The sequence below is a fragment of the Xiphias gladius genome, chromosome 10 (assembly GCF_016859285.1).
Source record: "Xiphias gladius isolate SHS-SW01 ecotype Sanya breed wild chromosome 10, ASM1685928v1, whole genome shotgun sequence".
Lineage (NCBI taxonomy): Eukaryota > Metazoa > Chordata > Actinopteri > Istiophoriformes > Xiphiidae > Xiphias > Xiphias gladius.
In genome coordinates this window covers 26185446-26203412 of record NC_053409.1, presented here as the reverse complement: position 1 = coordinate 26203412, position 17967 = coordinate 26185446, and the positions used below count along the sequence as shown (strand labels likewise).

Here is a 17967-nt window from a genome sequence, read left to right as displayed (position 1 = left end):
AGAGGATGGAAGGGTGAAGACTTCCTGTTTTGAGAGAGGGAGGGGGACTGTGTGTGTGTGTGTGTGTGTGTGTGTGTCTCAGTGGTTCCTGTGTGGCCTTTATATTTTGACTGTTATGTGTAAACAGTAGGACGGACCGGCCTCCGCTGCCCTCTGCTGGCTGCCCACAGGACAGTTTGAAACGTCGCCCACTTCAGGACGCTGTCAGTCCATTGGACCCAAGCGTCTTCTCTTTTTTTCCCCAGAGGTTAATTTCACCTCACTGACTCCTCATCATCAGGATCATGACGTCTAATAACGGGCCTTTGCGTTTACACCTGGAATGAAAGCCGAACTATTCACTGTGAAGAAGCAAACAGGCGAAATCTCAGATGAAGCTACGTGTGCTGCTCTCAGGGGCCCACTATGGCGGCTGAGGCGAGGGTCATATGATCGACGGCGACGCCGTGAACGTACCGGGAGAACCGGATTAACATGCTCCGGGCTTACCGGGAGGACATGCTTAAAGTTTTTCGGGCTCCTTCAGGGGCCTCCACGCTTTTGGGGCCCATCCGTCCCTGGCTGGGCAGCGGACGCTCCGCTGGTTTCTTACGCACACGAATGGCGCGGAAACTATTTCTTGAAGGCTCTTGGCGGTTGTTATTAGAGGTTTAGATACCGCAACATCCCCACGTCCATTTTGACCAAGGATCCCTGCTGCATTTCAGTTCCCTCTCCACTGTCCACAATACAGGTAAGAACACGGCCGAAGAAAGAACTTAATAATATTCTCGTATTCATCATTTCACCCACGTGTAATGATTGTGTACGAGCTCTTATGGACGTCTTGCTCTCCCGATGGACGTCTTGCTCTCCCGATGGACGTCTTGCTCTCCCGATGGACGTCTTGTTCTCCCGATGGGCGTCTTGCTCTCCCGATGGGCGTCTTGCTCTCCCGATGGGCGTCTTGCTCTCCCGATGGGCGTCTTGCTCTCCCGATGGGCGTCTTGCTCTCCCGATGGGCGTCTTGCTCTCCCGATGGGCGTCTTGCTCTCCCGATGGGCGTCTTGCTCTCCCGATGGGCGTCTTGCTCTCCCGATGGGCGTCTTGCTCTCCCGATGGGCGTCTTGCTCTCCCGATGGGCGTCTTGCTCTCCCGATGGGCGTCTTGCTCTCCCGATGGGCGTCTTGCTCTCCCGATGGGCGTCTTGCTCTCCCGATGGGCGTCTTGCTCTCCCGATGGGCGTCTTGCTCTCCCGATGGGCGTCTTGCTCTCCCGATGGGCGTCTTGCTCTCCCGATGGGCGTCTTGCTCTCCCGATGGGCGTCTTGCTCTCCCGATGGGCGTCTTGCTCTCCCGATGGGCGTCTTGCTCTCCCGATGGGCGTCTTGCTCTCCCGATGGGCGTCTTGCTCTCCCGATGGGCGTCTTGCTCTCCCGATGGGCGTCTTGCTCTCCCGATGGGCGTCTTGCTCTCCCGATGGGCGTCTTGCTCTCCCGATGGGCGTCTTGCTCTCCCGATGGGCGTCTTGCTCTCCCGATGGGCGTCTTGCTCTCCCGATGGGCGTCTTGCTCTCCCGATGGGCGTCTTGCTCTCCCGATGGGCGTCTTGCTCTCCCGATGGGCGTCTTGCTCTCCCGATGGGCGTCTTGCTCTCCCGATGGGCGTCTTGCTCTCCCGATGGGCGTCTTGCTCTCCCGATGGGCGTCTTGCTCTCCCGATGGGCGTCTTGCTCTCCCGATGGGCGTCTTGCTCTCCCGATGGGCGTCTTGCTCTCCCGATGGGCGTCTTGCTCTCCCGATGGGCGTCTTGCTCTCCCGATGGGCGTCTTGCTCTCCCGATGGGCGTCTTGCTCTCCCGATGGGCGTCTTGCTCTCCCGATGGGCGTCTTGCTCTCCCGATGGGCGTCTTGCTCTCCCGATGGGCGTCTTGCTCTCCCGATGGGCGTCTTGCTCTCCCGATGGGCGTCTTGCTCTCCCGATGGGCGTCTTGCTCTCCCGATGGGCGTCTTGCTCTCCCGATGGGCGTCTTGCTCTCCCGATGGGCGTCTTGCTCTCCCGATGGGCGTCTTGCTCTCCCGATGGGCGTCTTGCTCTCCCGATGGGCGTCTTGCTCTCCCGATGGGCGTCTTGCTCTCCCGATGGGCGTCTTGCTCTCCCGATGGGCGTCTTGCTCTCCCGATGGACGTCTTGCTCTCCCGATGGACGTCTTGCTCTCCCGATGGACGTCTTGCTCTCCCGATGGGCGTCTTGCTCTCCCGATGGGCGTCTTGCTCTCCCGATGGGCGTCTTGCTCTCCCGATGGGCGTCTTGCTCTCCCGATGGGCGTCTTGCTCTCCCGATGGGCGTCTTGCTCTCCCGATGGGCGTCTTGCTCTCCCGATGGGCGTCTTGCTCTCCCGATGGGCGTCTTGCTCTCCCGATGGGCGTCTTGCTCTCCCGATGGGCGTCTTGCTCTCCCGATGGGCGTCTTGCTCTCCCGATGGGCGTCTTGCTCTCCCGATGGGCGTCTTGCTCTCCCGATGGGCGTCTTGCTCTCCCGATGGGCGTCTTGCTCTCCCGATGGGCGTCTTGCTCTCCCGATGGGCGTCTTGCTCTCCCGATGGGCGTCTTGCTCTCCCGATGGGCGTCTTGCTCTCCCGATGGGCGTCTTGCTCTCCCGATGGGCGTCTTGCTCTCCCGATGGGCGTCTTGCTCTCCCGATGGGCGTCTTGCTCTCCCGATGGGCGTCTTGCTCTCCCGATGGGCGTCTTGCTCTCCCGATGGGCGTCTTGCTCTCCCGATGGGCGTCTTGCTCTCCCGATGGGCGTCTTGCTCTCCCGATGGGCGTCTTGCTCTCCCGATGGGCGTCTTGCTCTCCCGATGGGCGTCTTGCTCTCCCGATGGGCGTCTTGCTCTCCCGATGGGCGTCTTGCTCTCCCGATGGGCGTCTTGCTCTCCCGATGGGCGTCTTGCTCTCCCGATGGGCGTCTTGCTCTCCCGATGGGCGTCTTGCTCTCCCGATGGGCGTCTTGCTCTCCCGATGGGCGTCTTGCTCTCCCGATGGGCGTCTTGCTCTCCCGATGGGCGTCTTGCTCTCCCGATGGGCGTCTTGCTCTCCCGATGGGCGTCTTGCTCTCCCGATGGGCGTCTTGCTCTCCCGATGGGCGTCTTGCTCTCCCGATGGGCGTCTTGCTCTCCCGATGGGCGTCTTGCTCTCCCGATGGGCGTCTTGCTCTCCCGATGGGCGTCTTGCTCTCCCGATGGGCGTCTTGCTCTCCCGATGGGCGTCTTGCTCTCCCGATGGGCGTCTTGCTCTCCCGATGGGCGTCTTGCTCTCCCGATGGGCGTCTTGCTCTCCCGATGGGCGTCTTGCTCTCCCGATGGGCGTCTTGCTCTCCCGATGGGCGTCTTGCTCTCCCGATGGGCGTCTTGCTCTCCCGATGGGCGTCTTGCTCTCCCGATGGGCGTCTTGCTCTCCCGATGGGCGTCTTGCTCTCCCGATGGGCGTCTTGCTCTCCCGATGGGCGTCTTGCTCTCCCGATGGGCGTCTTGCTCTCCCGATGGGCGTCTTGCTCTCCCGATGGGCGTCTTGCTCTCCCGATGGGCGTCTTGCTCTCCCGATGGGCGTCTTGCTCTCCCGATGGGCGTCTTGCTCTCCCGATGGGCGTCTTGCTCTCCCGATGGGCGTCTTGCTCTCCCGATGGGCGTCTTGCTCTCCCGATGGGCGTCTTGCTCTCCCGATGGGCGTCTTGCTCTCCCGATGGGCGTCTTGCTCTCCCGATGGGCGTCTTGCTCTCCCGATGGGCGTCTTGCTCTCCCGATGGGCGTCTTGCTCTCCCGATGGGCGTCTTGCTCTCCCGATGGGCGTCTTGCTCTCCCGATGGGCGTCTTGCTCTCCCGATGGGCGTCTTGCTCTCCCGATGGGCGTCTTGCTCTCCCGATGGGCGTCTTGCTCTCCCGATGGGCGTCCGGTGTCTTCTACTGTGTGTGTGTGTGTGTGTGTGTGTGTGTGTGTGTGTGTGTATCTCAGGTCATTGAGGTTGTCCATGTTTTTCACTTGTCCCAAAAGGCAAATGTGGTTTTTTTTTTGTTTTGTTTTTTGTGTTTGTGTTTTACTAACGTACCTGTGTGGACAGCTTGACAGGTGTGTGTGTGTTTTGTCTACAGACGGATAAAAAAAATGCCTTTCAGTGTGTGTGTGTGTGTGTGTGTGTGCGTGGATTCATTAAAGGCGGTTCTAGTCCATAGAGACGAGCTCTGCTAAAACGCCTGCAGGCTTAAATCCACCGAGCTTTCCCTTCTGTGCAAGTCTCTTGCTCTCTCTCTTTTTTTTATTTTCCATTGCATTTGAATGTCTCTCCATCCCCTCTCCCTGAAACATCCCGTGTCTGTTTTCTGTTGTCTTCACTGTTGATAATTCTCCGTCTCTTCTTCCTCTCCGCATGTCTCTCTCTTTTTCCTCTTTTCCTGTGTTTTGCTCTAAAAAACCCAAAGATTCTTTTTTCTTCACAATTATTTCTCTTCTCTCTCTAAGAAAGTGAATGTCTCCTTTTTCGTTATTAAGACAGTTTCCCTCGTGTCCTCCTTCAGCTCCCTCCTTTCTCCTTCTTCCTTTTTGTGTGCAGACGAGTGCATATTATTCTATCATGTCTTTTCTTTTTCCCGTTCCCCTGCTATTGTTCTCTCCTCTCTCCTAATCCTCTCTTTCCTGGTGAAAAGAACTCGTCCACTTTCTTTCTCTTTTGTTCATTATTGTGATGGGACACAAACTCTGGTCCGGCACAGTCCAGTGCCATCTACCAACCAGACACGCCCTCTGGACTCCAGAGCCACGCTACATGCCGTGAGCCACGTGAAGTCTCCTCCGCGGGTGTGTATGCAGCGTCCGCAGCAGTCGGCGCGTAGACGCTTGAGCGAGCCGCGCTCTCGTCTGCGCAGGAGTTGCTGTTGCTCTCTCGCCGTGGTCCGTCCGGCGGCAGCACGCGGGAAGGCGTTGTACAGCTCACGTGTCGGCCTCTACCGCTCTTCTGTTCTTCTGGCCTCTGGTGATACCGTGGTTAACTGATTACCTGTGTGTTTTGGGGCGAGTCGCCTGGTTGGGTTTCCCACAGAGCAACGAGCCAGTGATGAACAAGTAGCCGGCTGGCCCACTACTTCCTGCATTGGCGCTGGATGTAAATCAGAATGTGCGGAATTAAACAAAAATGAGGAAATTCCGAGGCCATTGGGTTGACGACGGGGAAAACCACTGTCCTGGCTGTTTTCCAGCGTCTTCAAGATCCCTTACTGACCCGGAACCTTAGCTAGTTGCTCAAGCCGCTGTCAATTATCTTGGCAGGTCGGGGTTACAGGCAGCTCAAGCTAGAGTCCTTTGATTTTACTGTGAAAAAACAGCGAGTGCATCCCGTCCCCTGTCCTCTCCACTTGCCCCCATGCATCTGTCCCTTGCTTTGCTTTTGGCCTACGTGAGTAGCCAACGTCTCCATTTTCTCCATCTTGTTCTTCAGAGAGCAGCTCTTTCTTTCTACTGCATTTTCTAATGAAAATGAGAGTTCTTTTTTTCTGTCTTCCTTCATTTCCATAAAACAAAGAGAGCCCTCCTCTTTTTCTGCCTCTCTGCTAAACCATGTCCTACCATATCCTCTCTTTTTTCGCAAATATCTCCCCTTTTCCCTCAATTTCGGCTCAGAAAGAGCCGTACCTTAGTTCTCTTTTCTCCACCTTATAATGCATTTTCTGATCCCGCTTTCTTTGTGAAAAGTTTGGTAGTTTCATCTTTGATTTTTTCTCTTTCTTCCTGCCCCTTTTTCTATTCGTCTACAAAAAAAGGACATGAAACCTGTCTCCTTGAGAAAACGAGCATTTGGTCCTCTGTTCTTTCTTTTCTCCAGGTCAAATCACCCGATCCCATTTCTCTCCCTTTGAGAAAAGGTACATTTCTCTCTTCATCCCTTTTGCCAAGTAGTTCTCTGCTTTTCCCCCTTTCTTTGCTTCCAAATCACTCTCTCCCGTTCCATCCCTTTCTTTGTGATAAGACAAGTCCACCCTCTGTCTCTCCTTTCTCTTCCTTTCTGTTCTCATAGTGGAAACCAGGACAGATTGACTTTGAGATCTGACCTGGGCTAAGACCGGCTGTCAGCAGGTAATGATAGAGACTTAAAGAGTGATGCGTCTTCACAGAGAGGGATCACGCCTCGTCCTCCACTTAAAAAGAACCCTTTTAAAATTTAGATCCCTGTTGAGAGAACTGGCTATCCCTCTAAAATACACCTTGATCGGTTCCCTAACTATCCGGCTCCCGCAGCAGCGGGGGAACCGAGCGCAGACGTGGAAGTAAATCCCACAAAAAAACAGAGCCCGAGAGCTGCTGCTGTTCTGCAGAGACAGAAAAAGAAACGTGGAGAAAGTCCTTTTTTTATCACCTGAAAATCTGCCGCTTTTGGAAAACAGCAACATGGAGAATGTCCTTTGATTTTATGTACTCAGGCCAAAATTCGTGTGTGAAATCGAGGTCACAGAAAAACCTTTGGCCTATTTTGACCACAGGATATTTCCCAGGAACCTCCTCTATTTGGAAACTCGTGAACTTCTCCTGCAGTTTAACCAGGAATCTGATCTCGGTTTTGAGACCTGGGCCTCAAGAGGTTCATGTTTCTGAGGTCGGGCTTTCTAATGCACCATAAACTCTCATGGAAGAAATTATGGCAAAGTTATGTCTGAATTCACAAACTAGTTGGTTTAGTATGATTGGGTTAGCGCTTCTTCTGTTCTAACCCATTAATCATCTGACCAGCCCTCAGATTTGTCGGGTGACCCAGCCCCCGGGTTGAGTACCACAGGAATAAAGTTGAAACAAAGCAATCTTGGCCAGCGACAACACTCAAACACTACTTACACACACTTGTGCTTCAGTATTAACAAACTCAATATGTGTTATGAACGTTAGTTAGAAGAGACATTTATACAAGTGCTTTTACATTTGACACGTTCTGCAAGGTTAGCTGATATTACTGATGTACTTTTACTCGAGTAAGTAAGTAAGATTTTAAATGCAGTACTTTCCATACTGTTGTACTGGTACTTCTACCTAAGTAAAAGTTTGGAATACTTCTTCCAGCACAGTCTGGAGCTGTATCACTGACTCGGAAGCTGACGAGAGACGATAGTTTTGTTTTTTGTTTTTTTTTTCTGGGGAAAAAAAGAAAGACAAATAATTGGTGAGGTGTTTCCTGATAAATTTGGAAATCGGTTTGTCTGAGCTGTCGCACAAACACTCGCAGCCTAAGAGCTCGTCCTGTCCCAGCGGGATGAGTTAGTTCACCGCTGGAGCGCGTGAACACTCCCACGGCGAACTGAACAAAGTGAGATACGAATTTGTACCCGTACAACATTAGCGGAACTGGAAGCTCCTTGTTTGGAAGTAAAAATACTTAGTGAGGCCTCCGATATTCAAAGTGAACAAAAACACACAGAACTGAACACAAATAGAAAGTTTTCCCAGCCTGCACTTCTGGCACGAGCCAAACCTGAAACCCCATCGCAGCCACAACTCAAACCACACCTGTCACCAACCAATTAGGCGGTGAGCTTCAACCAGTCTGCTAAAAAAAAAAAAAAAAAAAGAAGTCGGGACTCATTAGACTGCGGCTCTGAAATCAGCTTCCACACAATCAGCAGCAAGTTCATAAAGCCACCAAATTAAACCGCCCCAAAGAAAGGCAGATTTCAGAACAATCCGGCCGCGCTCCAATTGATGGGACGGAAAAAAAGAAAAGACACAGAGCACCTCCGGTGCCCCGTAGCCATCCATTTCTGAAAGCCCCCCTTTCAAAGAGGAAATTAATTTTGAAAGAGGAAGAATAAAACGAGCAGCCGAGGTGACCGAAGGTGCTGTATTAGACTACGCTCGACTAAAACCAAGTCATTTAAACCGGTGGCTGCCGGCTCGCCTCCCTGACCTCCCATCCTCACTGCAGACAGAGAGGAATAATCTCTGTCCATATTTCACTTCCTTTTTTTTCCTCATGTTTTACACATCCTAACCCCCCCCCCCCCCCTCTCGTTCCATCTGACCCTGCTGGGCTGCCGTAGAGTCGCTTCCTGATTGCCACCCTGGATATTCAGAGCTCGGGAAGTTTTGGAGAAGGTAATTGAAAAAGTTTCAGGGAGCTTCATGCTGCTGGATTTTATTTTATTTTATTTTTTTTCTGGTGAGGTGTGTGACATGTTTCCGTTTTGTCACGAGTCAGGACGGCAGCGAAGGCGGAGGGTGGCGCTCACAGCTCATTTACGGGTTTATGGGTAAAATGTGTTTTAACTACAATAAATTTGCTGGAATCCAGCGAAGGAACAAAGATTTTTGGATATTTACTATATTTACTATAAATATACTACAGCCATTGTTCAGACTTCTCCACTTTTGAAAGGATAAAAACGCGCTCATGTCATATTGTTTAAACTCCAATTAAAGCAGAGCGACGTCAGCCCCCGGAGTTGTTAGGTCTAAATGAAATACATACTGTGTACATCTGTTTGCATCTGGTTTCAGTTGTCAACAAATGACAAACATGCAAAACAACGATAGCAGCTAAGCCGGGCCGTTCCTCTGGTACGACCGCGTGGCTAGCAGGGTTCGTAATCTTCCAGATCGGAGTGATCTGGAAGATTTGCTTTTCGGCAGCGTGAGCCCGGAGCCTCCGAGTCAGCGCTTCCCATCGTCATCGGCTGGCTGAGAACCGAGAGCGGGTTTCTGCCGGGGGAAGTGCCGTCAACGTCCATGGTGACTACTGACTGGGCAAACGTCACGCTGTAGATCCTATCAACTGTCACACAATGTTAGCTATCAACCACAACATTAGCGATCTCAGTTGAGTGCCTCTTGATGACGCCCAGCTATTTTCAGTCGCGCGAAACGTCAGTCGGAACCGACAATTTACGCCGACGAGAGCACGAAGCTGCGCTGATCTCCAACGGAATTGTCTCCAGTTTTCTGTCACTGTTTTTATGGATGAAGGGAGATGATGTCCCCATTCTCTCTCTCCCGCCTACGAGAGTGGAAACAGGCGCCAGTGGGCGCAGCACCAGACCTACGTGAACAGATATGCAGGAGGTGAATCAGAAGAATAGCGCCACAGAAATGTAAAGCTAATCACTTCTTTTGGTGACTACGACTACAACTTGGGGTGGATAAATGCAGAAGTAATAATAAACACCAAGCTTATACGTTTTGAGCAAGAAACAAAAACAATGGAAAAAACCCCATTAAATTAATACTACAACTTTTGTTCATATTTAAACTTTAATATGCACAGTTAAAAAGTGTTTTGCAGGCTGACACTAGAAAGTCCCATTTGGACGTAAAGTATTTGCCCCTGAAGGCATTGTTATTGACGATTTGCATTTGAGAAGCTCGATAATACAGGAGGTTGTTCTGTGACAGACAGCGCTCCGCTGAAGGCACTGAAGGCCGGTGTCGAGGCCGGTGTCGAGGCCGGTGTCAAGGCCGGTGTCGAGGCCGGTCCAGAGCCACCTTTCAGGCTTACGGGGCTGAGTATCCGCAGCACGAGGGATGAAATAAAAAACTGTTCCGGCTGCAGAAACCACTGCAGTGGTGACGCTCGTGTGAAGACAGAAAATCTGCTTAATGTTGTCTGAATGCAGCTCGCCCACGGGACGGAGCGATACCTTAGAGCAAGAGAGGACCGACCCGATAGAAGACCGCGTCTGACTGGAATCAGCCGCAGTGGACAGTCCTCGATAGAAGCCGAGTGTACGTGACCGCGTCTGCGGTTCGACTCCCGTCGTGCGTGTTGCCCTTGCCGTGCTGTCGTCACTATTTGGCGTTCTGCCTACGCGCCTTCACTACTTCCGACACACCGTGAAACGCTGTGCAGCTCTGAACGCATCCTCGGCTTTTACCACCACATAAAAAAAAATCTGACTGCAGCAGCAAACAGCAGGCTGCAAATCATCCAGACAGCCACTAAATAAGGACACCAAACCTCTTTCTCCATGCACGCGCGCGTGTGTGTGTTGAAGACAGAGAGTGTATTATGCCTCCTGACAAGGGTAACAAGATTGTAGAGTTGCTGCTGTGAGGAAAAAACTTTTCAAAAGATACAGGGGAGCAAAGATTCTCTAAGTGGCCCTTAACTTTCAAAACTGAATCTAGAAATATGACGTGTTTAATATTGTCCGTACAGGGCAGACAGAGGACTAATACTCTTTCTGCGGGACAAAACGTCGTCCAACGTGTCACCACGTGTCTGAAAAATGTCATTAGAAAATGTACTAAAAAGGGCAAAGGACATGCTGGAGGAAACCTTTTTTTGTTTAAGCATAAAATGGCGACGCCTGCGTCCCGACTTTAACCTGACATTAAAAACCTTCCCCGTTTCTATTATTGGCTGGCTACGTGTCTGCAGTAGCATCCGTCCGCCACAAGGTGGTGCAGACAGTTTATGAGGGATCGCGGGGGAGAGTGCGAACTGCAGAGTTTTGCGATTCACTGTAAAACAGCCGAAGGTTATTCAGAAACACATTTGTCGAATTTGACGAGACAGTCTCAACTCAAGGCCCATTTACTCGCTTGTTCCGGAGCTTTTGACCGTATCACATGGTCCTCATCGGCGTATTCAGTGGTCACTGGAAATACATCCTCATTTCCATGGCGACTGAGATATGATCGAAAAGATCCAAAAAGCGGCAGCGGAACCCAAAATAAGAACAATACTCGACCTTGAGTTCAGATCTGATTTTCTTTTTTAATTCAACTGCTGTTTCCGAGGTCAGAAATGAATGAATCAGGTGACTCCACTGTCCAATCAGAGTGGAACGTGTAGTCAGGCGGTGACAGTACTCACAGTCCAGGTGACTCTGTCTGATTCCCTCCACGTCCTCAGCATGAATGAACTGGTAGCACCTCTTCCCCACAATGTCCACTGGAGTCAGGTCCATGTAGTCACTGATTCTGAAACAGAAAAAGCACCAGGGCTGCATTAAAGAAACACCAGGAAAAGCAAATATGTGGATAAAAAAATGCTATACAGAAGACGTGTGCATTATAATGTGAAGAAAGTGTGATAATACACAGCGTTTTTAAGGAACCGTGTTGTGACATTTTCTTCCGAAATTCTTGGGCGTTTCATCAGATTCTCTAACGAGACACGATGATGAGATTTCCCGTCCGTATTCCAAAACAATATAATTCAGCAAAGAAAGGTCATCAGCGCGGAAGCTACCCGGTGCGTCATCATCTTCCTCGCTGGTTATCCCGCCGCCTCGAAAGGTCAGCGTTTACGTCGGCTGGACCCCCCGAGGGCATTACCCAGGTGGGGCCGCCGTGACGGACGGTGTCTCACCTGTCGAGTCAGGAGTAAGGGCGGTAACATTGTCAAAGCTTCGGAGGGGGGACGGGACTTTGCCTCCCGGTCGGTCCCGTTTGCACGTCCTCACAATAGCCTACTCTCCGGCCCAATCCCAGCCCCGTCGCACTCATCAGCTGAATGCGTGAAGGTTCCCTCAACTACATCCTCTGTAGCGGAGTTATCAGGTCTGTTAGAAAAATGCCCTTTAGTCTGAGGATCAATATGACTTCTCATTCCTTAACTGCACGAGGTCAGTGGCCTCTACTTTTGGCCAAATTCTGAGTGGGATTCACTAAACTATGTTTACTCCGACGAAGGACAGATAGCTGGGTCTTTGCACCGGCCGGGCACCGGTGCCACCCTGAGCTGCACGGAAGTGGGAGCGTTGTGAAGTCCTGAAATGTATAACTCGTCACGCCGGGACAATGTTCTCTGTGCAGTTCTGGTACTTGACGATTAAAAAGACCGATTCAGGGGGAGAGAAAGCTAATAACACCAACAACAGACACTGAGGCCCGTCTGTCTGTTGTACAGGTAACACACATCACCTCTAAAGGGCTTAATTTGAACAAATTTGCCACAGGATAGACAGAACAATTTCCGCGGCATCGTTCCGATAGAGGAAGGGGCGGGGGGAGACTAATGTCTGGCAGGCAGATAACGGCACACTCTGTTCTTTAGAAAAACCCTTCCTCCTATTTTCTCATTCTCTTAGAAACTCATCCTCCAAATGGGGCTGTAATGTTCGCCGCGGAGACGCTTTCTATTGCTCTGCATTGAATATCATCATCTGCCTCGCATTGTGTCTCTTTTTCCACCCACAAAAAAAGCAATCTGTCTCCTCTCATTTTTCCCTCCTCTCTCCTTATAATAAAACGTGAAGGGTTTTCTTTTTTTTTTTTTTTTGTTTGATATGAATCTCCACGGTCGGCCGGTTAACTCCTGAGCGATATCCTGATGCCTATCTGCTTTATCTGGACAGAGGGAAGGAGATAGATCCATCAGTGACATATTTCGCTGTTAAACCAGGGAGGATTGGGTCAGACTTCCTCATGAATAAGGAGCTCCGACGAGGGAGACAACTTTTCTTTTTTTTCTTCCTTGAACAGCAGGTAGGAAACACGGATGCTGATAACGGACCATAAAATGGAGTTTTGTGTTTGACCTTGGCGATTAAAAACACTGGGTAGAAACGGTTTCTCTAAAAAAGTCGATGAAATTATCAAAAATATGACGGCAGCACTGTCAACAGAGCTCTGTCTTGAGAGTTAATTATGTATGGAGGACCAGAGGGACGTTATTCTGTAACCACTGCATAACAATCGATTATTGCAGCCGGACTGATACTCGATTTTCGAGGTCGATACTGATACAGATGTTTGAGAGACAATTATATATTGAATATATATATATATATATATATATATATATATATATATATATATATACCATTTATTTATTTATTTGAATGGATAACCTGAACCTTAGTGATACGGATCCCCTAAATTGTTTTCTTTCAGAGAATCTTCATCACACTATGGACAGAGCAGGACGTTTTCCAGTTTAAAAATGAACTGGTTAGTTCCCTCTCCACAAATTATGCGATGGAGACAATGAGCTCAGACACGTTTTGGCATTTCCCTAAAGCAGGTCCTCGTTACTTAGAGACCAACAAATTCCCAGTTAACCATATGTCTGAAATAAGCGGATATATAATTTGTCAGTCCGGCTCTAATTTTAAACGCTTATAACAACTTTTCAAGGTTTTCAAGTTACTGTAATCTGGAAGTTTGGAAATACAGAGGTATATTGTCATCATCCTACCGAAACATTTTGCATTAGATGACAGTAACCACAACGACTCGGTTTACACTTGAATGTTTTGTCCTTTCTGGCCTTTCTTAAATTTAATACTTTGGGCTAAAAAAGTTGAATACTTAAGGTTTTTTTTAGGTTAATCATCACAAAACGCAAGCTCAGTTGCAAGAAGAACTACACCTAAAAAAGTCAGGTTTAATTTCTAACATGAATACTGTGATGTTACAGATAAGGAATAAAATCCTTATAATACTGCTCCTATTCACAACATGCAACCTGCCTTTCTATGCAGGACCAGAAAGGACATGGGTACAGGGAAGAACTTGCTAAATGTTGTTTTCTCATAAGAGGAAAGAGCTTTCAAATCTCAACATCATTTTCAGCTTGTTTTCTTAAGATCAGAAATAACTATTCTTCAGCAATCACTGCATAACAGAATACTTAGAGCTCCTCTTAAAAAAAAAAAAAAAAAAGACCTTCTAGCAAGATCATGAAAAAAAAAAAGACACGAGTTCCCTTCAAAACATGTCAAATATGTGCATTCGGTGGCTTTGTTAACCCCTGGTGTAAGAATGTCTCCAGACCAAGCAAATATTTTCATGAGCAACCAAAGTTAAAAGCTGAATGAAGGTTTTTAGCAGAGTCCGAACAAACTGTGGGAAAGGAAAAAAAAAAAAAAAATTTGCCTAAAACCACATGCTGTAGACCTACAATTTGGTTTTGACTTATCACTTTCTATCCACTTCGGCCTTCCGCAGGGATCTTAACTCTCTGCACATATTTCCGAATTTTTCTGGAACCATCGCGTCAGAATTTGGCATCGCACAGGTCAGTTTCCCTCCTCTACCTGTTCTCACAGTAGACGATCTTCAGGTCCATGTTGACTCGGGTGACAAACATTTGACAGTCGATGCGAACCTCGTTGATTGTGGGCGGCGGGAGGGCGTGAGCCACCACCACCATCCCCATGATCTGATTGGGCACCGAGCGGCTGTGCGTCAGAGCCATCCTGATCCGCAGACGCCCCGTGATGTGGATCACCTGAGCAAGGGAAGCACAGACAAAGAGGGGGGAGGTCAGAGGGCAGTGTGGGTGGTCTGGATGGAGAGTAGCACCAGAGGTCAGGGACAGGTGCTCGAGAAGCAACATTCTGCACGATGCACTGGGGAGACACTTTCAGTCATGCACCAGTTCACAGTCCACAATAGTTCTACGGGGCATATTTAAGAACAGCTTTACTCTTGAACTTGACTTATATCATATCATCTTCTTGTTATTTCTCATTTGTTGGATTTTAACCTTTGCAAGTAAACAAAACTCAAGCCCGAACCGACCCGTGTGTGAAGTGTACATGCGTGCGCATTGCCATACTTCTGCTGTTTCACCTCATGTTTACCTCTGCACGCTGTTATTCTGTGTTTTCTTTCTGTTTAACGTCACCTCCAGCAGGAAATCACAGAGCACAGTTTGTTGTGGTTCGAGCAATAAACCTGATTTGTGATTATTCAGCGCTTGTAAATGCTCTGAAACGGACCACAGCCTTTATGTTACGCTCTCATTTTCCATACTTAGCTCTATATATTTTATATGCAAGTGAAGATAAGAATCCACTTTGAAATAGCGTATATCCTGAAAGAGGTCGCAACTATCACAGATTCAATTTGGAAGCAGAAGACAGCCACAGATAAGGTGTGATTCAGGGCTACCTTTAGGGGATTTTACCCCCCTCTCTTTGTAGTTGTTTTTTCCTGAGTGGACCCTTGGGATGGAGAGAGTGAGAGAGAAAGACGAGAGAGGTGGAAACAGAGGGGCTGACAGACAGGGAGAGCGAAGTGAGTAATGATTCAGGGCCTTAAAACTCATGCGAAGCTTCAAAAGTCTGTCGGACACAACGCAGCTGTGAGAAATGTTAATTGGCTGCTGCTCTGCCGGGGAAACGTTTGCTTGTCTCTTTAAACGCCGTGTCGCTTCTTCCTGTCTGTCTTCACGTGTCACGTACAGATACAGGACGAGCGTCAGAGAGGAAAGAGAAGAAGAGAGGAGGAAAAGTCCGGCTCCGCGCCAGTCAGAGAAAGATAGAGTCAAAAGAGGTAGGACCAACGCGTCCCAGACCCGTCCCTGCACTGGCCCAACGGAGCTGAAACCCAGACCCGTCCATTCATTTCAGTGCAGTTTGCCAGGATCCGAGCGTTTGCTTTCAGCGCCAGGGTCAGTCCGCGCGGCAAATACGCAAAATGAAGGACGCTATCACTTCGGCTGTGTGACTGCAACTGATTTTAGCGAAGCGCGCCGGAGTATAAACCGCTCCAGAGATGCAGCGAGGCGTGTGAGCAGTCACGAGACAGATGTTGATGGTACAGATGCAGTGCATCCCCTTCAATCAACCGTTTTGACGTGTTGTCCCGTTCGCAACCAGCCTAGCTAGCTTGCTAAGGTGTAGATAGCCAACCGGTGGCGGGCCAGCTAGCTTGGCAAGCTCGCATGTCATTGGCTTGTAGTGGTCACTTTGCGACCCCGTCCCTTAGACATTCTGCTGATACGTATGCTCCCTGTCCGCGTTGCCCGGAGCGTCGTGAGGGAAGCGCAATTGCTGTCTGGATTAAGTTCGGTGCATCGATTTGTGTCCCAGTGAAGGAAGCGTTCCATCCTTGCATTGCACATTAACTCCCTAAAGGAAGTGGCCGGGGTGGATGATGGACTCCGACACCGGAGACGGGGGGTCCGGTCCTGTGGCCCACATGTGGTTAGGAATAGACAAAGAAAGCACCTCAGTTAAGGTTAGTGTACTGCAGTATCAAATCTCCTAGTTGATGTTTGTGAACTATCCTGGTTTCAGTTAAATGTCGATGACGTAAACACGTCCTGTGTCTCACTGCTGATCGTAAAAATAAAGTTCGCTATGCTCCAGCTGCTACGAGTGGATAGCGAATAGGAAAGCGAATGAAATATGTCGTCAGCGAACATTTTTGCTAATTTGAAGATGCATCTATGGACATTTCCTCATGATGTCGGTAAAATGTCGATTCAGGGGACGTTTTGTTTCCCTCGGTTTGGAAATGTCTTAGCGTAGCGTCCAGGAGACAAGACTGCACCAAGTCACAGAGCTTGGACACACAAATAGATCTCTCTTTACCACCTTCCGGAGAGACAGGGCACTGGAGCTGCTACCAAGCACGTCTAGGTGCCTTGCTCAAAGGTGCCTCCACGGTAGGTGATGGAGGAGGAGCAGGCTGCCTGGGGACTGGAGCCCCTTCTGCCATCTCCAGGCTTCTGCTGCAACCCAACAGCTTTCTGACTCCCGACTGTTACGCTGCATTACGTGTGTGTGTGTGTGAGCGCATTAGTGTTGCAGTGATGTGTGTGTGTCAGCGGGTGCAAACATGTGTAGTAATATATGCATGCCTCTGTGAATATTTATGTGTTTGTCTGTCTCCACTGTGATTTGCAAGTGATCTGAGTCTGCCAGGTGGAACAAGGTATACCGCTCACACACACACACACACACACACACACACACACACACACACACACACACACACACACACACACACACACACACACACACACACACACAGAGAGAGAGAGTCCCTAGACGGTACGAGAATAAAACATCAAACTTCATTGATGATTCAGTTGTCTGTCTCCACTGTAGGAAAAGAGGAAGTGACTTTTCTTTTAAATGACAAAGTAAAAGAACTTCTGTTGTTATATTTAGGAATCAATCTTCTCATTTCTTTCTTTTTAGTGAAACTTCTACGTCTTTGCTTTAAAAATACTGCACAATTACATTCACACATTAATCAACGAACAATCAAAGAGTGAACAAATCAGTGAATCCATTTTCCTCGTCTTAACTCTCTCCTCTTTGACAGCAAAATTACAGCAGCTTGAAGACTTTCCGCTGCTGTCTGCTGTCATCCTTGAGGAGAATCGAGTGTGTTAGTCCAGGATAAACCGTGAGAGCCACCCCCCCTCCCCGGGGCGCGCGCACACGCGCACACACACACACACACACACACACACACACACACACACACACACACACACACACACACACGGAAGGCAGCCTGGAGAATTCTCTTTAATCCCTCCTCTCGATCTGCGAGCAGTGAGACGGTCACAGAGCTTAGAGGCCTGATGTTACACCTATGGGATGGAAATCTGTATATAGACGCGCGCACGCTCCCCTCACACACGCACACAAGTCAGACACTTACTGTACACGTACACAATTTCCTCACGCACAAGACGCAAGAATTCCTCTACACACGGCGAAGATCAAACCAAGGTTGTTGGAACTAATAGAGAACTGATGTGAAAACCGTTCGGAACAAAAAAGTAAAGTAAAACCGAACAAAACCTGTAGAAGGAAGCAAGCTTAAGTTTGAAAGCTATAAATAAAAATCATACGACGTGAAATTAGAAGTAAATGACAGGACACAGCGTGAAACAAAAATGACGTGACGTGATAGGCGGAGACACAAAATGATGACATGACCTGACATGACTCGAAAGGATGCGCTTATGATAAGATACGAGGCCACGACAGGAGTCGCCGGCCCTTTTTCCTCTGGGAGCCTCTCTGAGAAAATGAAAGGGGCTGAGAGCTGCTCCAGTCTCACATTACAGCTGAATGAACTAATTTCTTTTTTTGCGTAAGCACATATCATTACCCAAATCTCACATTTTGGAACCAAAACCATCTCAGACTCAGACGTCAGGCATCACTTCAATGTCATAATCGGGTCAAACCTGAGCACATAGAAATGATACACAAATCTTTATAGGAGAATGCAATCACGTCCTACGTCCACTGCAAATAAACG

At 49.3% G+C, this 17967-nt stretch overlaps 1 protein-coding gene across 1 annotated transcript in view; it reads right to left on the bottom strand.

Annotated features, from left to right (window-relative positions):
- Positions 1-17967, bottom strand: part of LOC120795531 (neuronal PAS domain-containing protein 3) — a 244038-nt gene that overhangs the window by 11090 nt on the left and 214981 nt on the right. Inside the window, exons 8-9 of the mRNA XM_040137522.1 lie at positions 13989-14182; positions 10820-10926 (exon numbers count right to left, since the gene is read on the bottom strand). Coding sequence (XP_039993456.1) covers positions 10820-10926; positions 13989-14182 — 301 coding nt within the window. The remainder of the gene's footprint in view (positions 1-10819; positions 10927-13988; positions 14183-17967) is intronic.